This window comes from Sorex fumeus, unplaced genomic scaffold (genome assembly GCF_029834395.1).
Source record: "Sorex fumeus unplaced genomic scaffold, SorFum_2.1 ptg000122l, whole genome shotgun sequence".
NCBI classification, from domain to species: Eukaryota; Metazoa; Chordata; class Mammalia; order Eulipotyphla; family Soricidae; genus Sorex; species Sorex fumeus.
The window spans coordinates 37,596,748-37,604,480 of NW_026606179.1; the positions used below are offsets into that span (position 1 = coordinate 37,596,748).

At 58.4% G+C, this 7,733-nt stretch overlaps 1 protein-coding gene across 2 annotated transcripts; it reads left to right on the forward strand.

Moving 5' to 3' along the window:
- The first annotated feature begins 692 nt into the window (after nucleotides 1-692).
- On the forward strand, nucleotides 693-6,675 carry IRX6 (iroquois homeobox 6). 2 transcript variants are annotated; one of them, XM_056136421.1, is made up of 6 exons: nucleotides 693-1,397; nucleotides 2,420-2,677; nucleotides 3,351-3,460; nucleotides 3,693-4,000; nucleotides 4,853-5,467; nucleotides 6,541-6,675. In XM_056136421.1, the coding sequence occupies exons 1-6, from the start codon at nucleotides 1,353-1,355 to the stop codon at nucleotides 6,543-6,545; spliced, it is 1,341 nt and encodes a 446-aa protein (XP_055992396.1). In that variant the 5' UTR covers nucleotides 693-1,352; the 3' UTR covers nucleotides 6,546-6,675. The 2 variants fall into 2 exon arrangements, with proteins under 2 accessions (XP_055992396.1, XP_055992395.1); XM_056136420.1 differs by having other exon boundaries at nucleotides 6,538-6,669.
- Nucleotides 6,676-7,733: the final 1,058 nt, after the last annotated feature.

Consider the following 7,733-nt stretch of genomic DNA (forward strand, 5'->3'; position numbering starts at 1 on the left):
CACCTTCCTCCCGCTCCCTGGCTCGGGGTTGGACTGCGCGGGGCAGTGCGCCCCCAGAGTCTTCGAGGAGTGCCTAGAGGTGGGCCGGGGGTGTTGGAGGGGATGCTCCCCCCAGCGTCCGGAGATGCCAAGGGTCAGCGCTTTTCTAGGCCGACTCCCAGGAGACCTGAAATTTGGCCTCCGAGGGGCGCTCTTGGGTGTCCTCGAGGGCACGGCCCAGGCAGGGCAGCCTCCAGCTCACCGTCCGGGCCAAGGACGGAGTTTGGACAGCGTGTTCTAACGAGCTTCCTGGGGAGACTGGGGGCAGGAAGCCAGGTCCCCGAGCGCAAAGTCGGGAGGGCCAGCGGGCTCCAGCGACACCCCAAGAAGCGCGGGGCTCGCGGCGAGAAGTAACTTTGGTGGGGCTGCGGGCGGGGGCGCGGGCCGTAGCCGTCTCCCCCGAGCCCCCGCGCCTCCACCTGCCGCGTCTCACCTCCCTCCCCTCCCCCGCGCGCCTGTTCTCCCAGGCTCCGCGTCTCCATCCACTCCCGCCTCCTGCTCCCGCTTGCCTTCTCCCCCACTTTACTCCTCCTTTTTTTCCCCCCCTCTCTCTCTCTTTCTCTCCCGTCTCTTCTTTTGTATTCTCTCTTCCCTGGTCTCCCGGCGGGCTTCCGCTGGGGAGGCGGTAAGCGAGCAGCGCCCGGGGCCTGAGCGGCGGAGATGGGGGGGTCGGGGGGAGGCGTTTCTTCAAATTAACTCCGGGGTAATTTGGGGAGGTGTTGCCTGTGCGCGCGCGCGAGAGAGAGTGCTTCAGACGGGAAGGGGTAGCATCCATCGCCGAAGCGGCGAGGGTCAGGGTCTTCTTGGACGTGCCTCGCCCGCTGCACAAACCTCCCGGAGCAAGTGTGAGCGCGGGGGAGAGGGCGCGAGCGCGCACGGGCTGGTTGTGCTTGGCACGCTTGGAGGCCCGGGGCCCCCGGGGGCCCGGGGACCCGCCTGGCGGCCCGGGATTACCGTGACGTCACATCGAGGCTCTGGCCACCTTGGACTGGGACACCTTGGGAGCTGCACAGCGCCGCGCCGCGCCTCACCTGGCCCCGCCACCGCGCGCCTTTGGGGACCTGTACCCTCTCCCTTCCCCCTGCCCATCCATGGGCCCTTCCGTCTTCTGGACCACGCGAGCCGCAGAGGCATCTTGTGGAGCGCAGAGCTCGGCGGCCGGGCTACCCTGGCCTCTGCCTCCCTTCGCGCCCAGCGCGCGGAGGCTCGGCCGCTGGGCACCCGCCGTGGTGTAAGGAACCGAGGCGGCGCACGACTGGAGGTGCAGATCCTGGGGGGCGCGAGAAGAGGAAAGCAGGCCAGGGACAGACACCATGTCCTTCCCGCACTTTGGACACCCGTACGGCAGCGCTTCCCAGGTAAGTGGCTCCTGGAAGCGGGAGCAGGCTGGGTGCAGGGGGTGCCCGTGCAAGAAAGAGCCTGTCCCGGAGCTCCCTCCCTCCATGGAGTGCCGAGAGAGAGAGAGAGAGGGAGAGAGAGAGAGAGAGAGAGAGAGAGAGAGAGAGAGAGAGAGAGAGAGAGAGAGATGCCACCGAGCCCTGTCACTCCCCCTATCTGGCTCTGGCTAAAAGCTCGGGCTCTAGAAAATCGTGTGGCCTGAAACTTGGGCGCTCCTTCCGTGGGCTCAGAGAGGTGGGTGGGGTCTAGAGGAGGTTTCTGAGAGGCCTCCTCGTCCGTTGCCCTCCAAAGGGGCCGGGGAAGACACCCCTAGTTCAGAGCGCTGTGCATCACCCCCCATCCAGGCAGCTGCCCTGTTTCCCTGCAGTTCATGTGTTAACCTCTGCTCTTTCCCCGCCCCCTTCCCTTCCTTAGGGTGATGGGAGCTGGTTTTTGGTGTCTTCGATTTTCCAGAGTGGGGAGGGTGTGTTGTGGAAGGGGACAGGGGGCTCCTGGGGGGAAATTCTAGGGATCCTCATTCCTGTTCTTTAATTGGATCCCTCCCCTCCAGGGCAGAGGAGAGACCAGCCTGACCTTTGGCCCCTGCTCTGTGGTCTTGGACAAGTCCACTCTCTTCTGCTCTCACTCTTTAGCAACAACATGGGAGTTAGAGATGGTGAAGAAGGTCTCTACGGCCTTGGAAATAGGCCCCTGGGGTGGGGCAGGGAGTGGCGAAAAAATCCGCCTACTGCCATTCGGTTTCTCAAAGCTGTCCCACCACCCACCCACCACCCGTCGCCCCGGGGACTCTGCTGCCTTGGCAACCCCGTGGATCACCTATGGGGCAGTTTGCATAAGTGGCATCAGCGGATAATTCCTGCCCCAGGTCTCAGCACACGGGTGACATTTAGCTCCTGTGGACCGGGGAGACAATCCTCCTGAGCCCCCGGGTCCCTGAACTTCTCCACTCGCTCTCTCGCCCTCCTTCCCCGCCCCCCCGTAGTTTCTGATGTCTGCAAGTTCCGGCGCCACTTGCTGCGACACGGCCCCGCGTTCCGTCCCCGACGTAGCTGCAGGCTCCGCGCCGGCGGCTGCGCTCTGCTGCGCCCCGTATGAGAACCGGCTGCTAGGCAGTGCGCGGCCCGAGCTGGGAGCGGCCTTGGGCATCTACGGAGCCCCCTACGCGGCCGCAGCCGCCGCCCAGAGCTACCCCGGCTACCTGCCCTACACCTCCGAGGCACCCGCGCTGTACGGAGCGTTGGTGAGTAAAGGCGCGCTGGGGTAATGGGGAAGGGTGGAACTCAGTCTCCCCAGAACCACAGCAGGGGGTAAGATTCATCTCCAGAGGAAAATAGGAGGAAGGAAGCCCAACTCCAAGGAAATGACCAGATTGAGTCTAATGAGGGGAGAGTGGGGGAGGGATCACAGTGTCTCACTGTTTGTTAAAATGCTGTTTAGTAAACATTTGTGTCTCTATTCATCCCGTGAGGTAAGCAAGCCATTACCTTGTGCATGATGCAGAAGAAAAAAGTAGGGAACAGAGAGTTTAACCTCCAAAGCCAAAGACTCAGATGCAGAGAGATCAGGGAGGAGAGGAGGAAGGCTTGGAAGTGCATTGTTGGTGTGTGTGTGTGGGGGGGGGGGGGGGAGGGGGAGGGTGTGATCCCAGGGGGTAACCCTGTTAAGGGACTGGTGCTTTTTCAACACCAATTCTGTTAAGAGTTCTTCCTCAATAACCTGTCAGTTTTATTGTTATCCCTTTTTTTCCCAGGAGGAAACCAAGGCAGAGAGTACCTCAACTGTGCCCAAGATCACACAGTTGGTCTTGGGCTTTGAACAGATTCAACTCCACAGCCCAACTTCTGCATCACTCACCTTCTCCTCCAATGGAGATCTGAATTCTTCTTCTTTTTTTTTTTTTTTAACCTCTCCAGAATCCACAGTACGAATTCAAGGAAACTGCCGGGAACTTTACTCCAGGCCTGGCACAGGCAGGAGCTTACTACTCCTATGAGCCTACTCTGGGGCAGTACCAATATGACCGGTAAGGAGTGTTAGCATGGAAGGTTCTTACCCCCCATCCCAGCTTGGGCAGAGTGGGGCAATCGGGGCCGAGCACTGGAGGAGGGAGTACCTGAGGAGGTGGGGAGGGAAAAGGAACCAAATCTCACTTCCAGACTGTCAGTGGCTTGTGCTGCAGATTCCAGCTCCTAGGTCAGAGAGCAAAGACTCACGGGTCCACCGTCCCTCCCCCATTCCCACCCCATGCACCCCAGGTACGGAGCTGTGGAATTGAGCAGCTCAGGCCGCAGGAAGAACGCCACGCGCGAGACCACCAGCACGCTCAAGGCCTGGCTCAACGAGCACCGCAAGAACCCCTACCCCACCAAGGGCGAGAAGATCATGCTGGCCATCATCACCAAGATGACCCTCACCCAGGTGTCCACCTGGTTCGCCAACGCGCGCCGGCGCCTCAAGAAGGAGAACAAGATGACCTGGGCACCCAAGAACAAAGGCGGAGAGGACAGGAAGGCGGAGGGTGGGGCAGAGGAGTCGCTGAGCTGCCTAAATGGTGACTCCAAAGGTACCAAAAATGTTTCCCATCCCACCTTAAGGGACACCTGGCTGGCTGGTGGTTTGGTTCAATTTTTTGAAGCCACCCTGTGGATTCCCTTTTCCAGAAGCTGCTTGCTTATTCTCATTCATTTTGTTCAAGGACCCTGCTTGGATGCGCCCACCTGCCCACACCCGCTTATCCTGACTCTTACTTCCCCATCACCTGCTTGGTTCCCTCTGCCTCTAATCCCTACCAAAACCAGCTGCTTCTCCACTGGAAAGTGCAACTCCCCCACCAACCCCCCACCCATCCACCCACAAAAATCTTCCCAGGCCCTCTAAATCGACCCAGCATCCAACTATTCACTACCAAGTCCAGCCCAATTTACTTTCTTTGTCAAATTAGGCGCTGGGGAAATATAGGACACACTGTCCCTTCCAAGAATGTCAGGCTCATTCAAAAGTGCTCCACCATTGCTCTTTTGCCTAAATATCCCTAACCTGTTTCTAATTGAAGGTGGGCACCTCGTTGGTTCTTAGTAAATATTTGCTACATTAAATAATGCACACCAGCCACCTGTCAGATCGGGGATTTTAAAAACTTTTTTTTTTCCCTTTTGAAAAATTGACATCTGACTTCGTGTGGGGTGTTTCCAAGGCCTGACGGTAGCTGGAGAGAAGGAATCTTGGCAAAAAGATGTGGGTAGGGCTAAGGGCAGCAAGGCCTGGGGACACGTGTGGACGGTGTAGCCAGTCCAGTGAATTACCCGTGCAGAGTGATGGCCCGGCGCTTCTTGCTAAAAGCTTCTCAGGGAGGGGCACGCCCATACATTTCCCCTGGGGCGCGGGGCTTTTCTCACTTGCTCCGGGTTTCCTGCAGATGTGACTGCCCGCCAAGAGGCTCGAGGGCTCCGGCTGAGTGACCTGGAAGACCTGGAGGAAGAGGAGGAAGAGGAGGACGCGGAAGAAGAGGAGGCAGTGGCCGCAGCCACGAACAGGCTGGCCGCGTTCCACAAGGACACGCAGACCCTGCTAGCACCCTGCGCCGCCGCTCCAGAGGACGCGCTGAAGCGCAGGGCGTGCGTCTTGGCGGCGCCCCATTTCTCCTGCAATGAGCCCCGCGGGTCGGGAGAAGCAGACTTCCTCCAGGCCGAGCCCGAGGGCCCCACGTTGACAGTGCACTACGCACCCAGCCCCAAACCCCGCATCTGGTCTCTGGCGCGCACTGCAGCCGCCAGCGCCTTGGAAGGTGCCCCCAGCCCGCCTATGCCGCGCAGCCCTGAATGCCGCCGTCTGATGCCCAGAGAGCTGCCAGGCTTGGGCACCAGGCCGGCGATCTCCAGAGAGTCCGCGTGCGAAGAGCCTCCCCGAGTAGCCAAAGCCTTTGGAATGGCCACGTTTGCGCTGCAGCGGCCGCCGCAGAACTGTCCGCTGCCTTGCGCGCGGTGGGGGAACCCAGCAGTGCCATGCCAGTACCCCTCCTCCGGAGCTGAAGGTAGTGGGCCCCTAGCGCCGCGCAGCCGTTCCTATCCCAAATGCATCTGCCCCCACCGTGGTGCCGCCGCCGCACTAACCGGGGCATCTGGTCCGAGCTGTCTCAGGTCCTGGGCCAAGGTCATCCCATGGCACTCCTAGGAAAGGAAGCTGAGGAGAAAACTTCCCGTGCCCCCTTGTTTTAAAGCCAAACACCAGAGGCCCAAGCCAGAAAGCTAGGACAGGAAGAAGAGCATTCGCCTTGCCAGCAGTTGACTTCACAAAAGTTCTCCTGAGCCTTGCCAGGAGGAAGCAACTAAGCACAGCCAGGAGTAGTCCAAAACCAAAAACAAACAACAAAAAGCTAATTGCAGTAATTTACTCGGAGTGAGAAAGTTACCTAGAACCCCCGCTTAGGTTGTCTTTGTCAAAGAACCAACTGCCTAGATCTTGGCCCTCTTGTCCAGTGCTCTCCCCAAAGTGCCTGGGAGATACCAAAATGACCTTCACACACACACACACACACACACACACACACACACACACACACACACACAACCTTTCCCCTGGCTCCCCAGTTATGTAAGTATGGGGTGGGGTGGGGTGGGGTGGAGTGATAGCTCAACGGGAAAGGCACTTGCCTGGCTGCTAAACAGGATTCTAGACTTGGACCCACCCACCCTGCAGTTGGTTTGAGTAGATTCTCTCAGCCCTTTCTCTTTCCTCAGTGGGGCTAGCGCTGTCCTCACAGAGCAGATTGGAACTGCCCCTCCTTGTGCCCTGCCCTGGTGAGTCTCTGCTGGTACCCAGTGGAAGAGGATTCTCCCCGCCAGCCCCCACCAAAGGAATATTCCCCAAGCATCAGGCCACCTCCAGCCGATTACTGTGAGAGTCTGCTCATTTCCCCAGGATCAGCCACCGGTTTTGAAAATTGGGTTACACTGTAATTTGAAGTTCCACATAATCGGTCCAAGTGTTACCTCAGGCAAGCAAATTGCCTCTAGACCTTCAGAGGAGACCCGGCTGACCCCGGTTTCCTCTGCATCACCTCCTGGCCGACCTTCGGGTTTTAATCAACCTTTCCTCTCTCAGCAGGTTAGCGCCATGGCTGCGATTTGCAGGGGGAATCTTGGACATGAGCCCTACTTTCCGAACTCACCTCCACGCTAAGAATTTGGGGACTTCACCAAGGATAGGGACTCTCACTTCGCCAAGAGACAGAGACACAGAATCCCTCCTCCCAGCCCTTCTTGCACGCTGAGCTGGAATCCTGAGCTCCAGGGAGGAGGATGCCTGGGGGAGTGGGGGCGGAGGGAGGAGGAGAAGGCTTAGGGGTCTGCCCCTCCATACACACCTCCTGGACCAGTCTACTCTTGATTCTGGGTCCAAAGCTGCTCCCTCTCCACCTGCTCACTCCCTCACCCCTCACTTTGTAACTTCAGTGCAGACCACAAGTATCTTCTCCCTTTCCAGTCCCTCCTTGTGTCCTTAAAAATATTCTAAATGAACCTAAGCTGTGTGAGCTGTCTGTGTGTTGCCCTGTGTGGAGTCAAAAGGTAAACAGATACAGTCTGGGGTGCTAGGGATTCTGGGACCCCAACAGCAAGACTTGCAGACTCCCCCCCCCCACCCCCGCCATCATCATAGCACAGAAAGAAATCGGCCCAGCCTGGTGTATGTCTGTTGTCCGTGCTAAGGGGTAAATGGGAGGACATTTTTTTTTTTTTTTGCTGTTTTGGGTCACACCCAGTGATGCACAGGGGTTACTCCTGGCTCTTCACTCAGGAATTCCTCCTGGCGGTGCTCGGGGGACCATATGGGATGCTGGGAATCGAACCCGGGTCGGTCGCGTGCAAGGCAAACGCCCTACCCGCTGTGCTATTCCTCCAGCCCCAAGGAGGACATTTTAAGTTGGGGTATCAAATAGGGAGCAAGCTGTCAGCTATTTGCCTGGAAACCGCCTTTGTTTCCGGGTTCATACTTGGGTTTTAAATTTATTGGGGAAATAGGGTGGGGATGCTCTGGTGGCATATGATAAACCGTTCCCAAAGGATAGCTGTGGGGTCCCTAGGAAGGGAGAAGGTGCGTGGTTTCTGGTTTCATGAGGTGTTTGCTTACTCCTGGCTTGTTCCTGGGCTGTCAGCAGGGTACACCGTGTAGACTGTGAGGTCTGGGGGGAGAGCTTGAGAGATTCTGCTCTGCATCTCAGGGCTGGTGGCCTTGACTTTTGCCAGAAGGGAAAGAGGAAGATGAGCCTCTGATCTGCGTGGGGGTGCATGGGGGTGAGG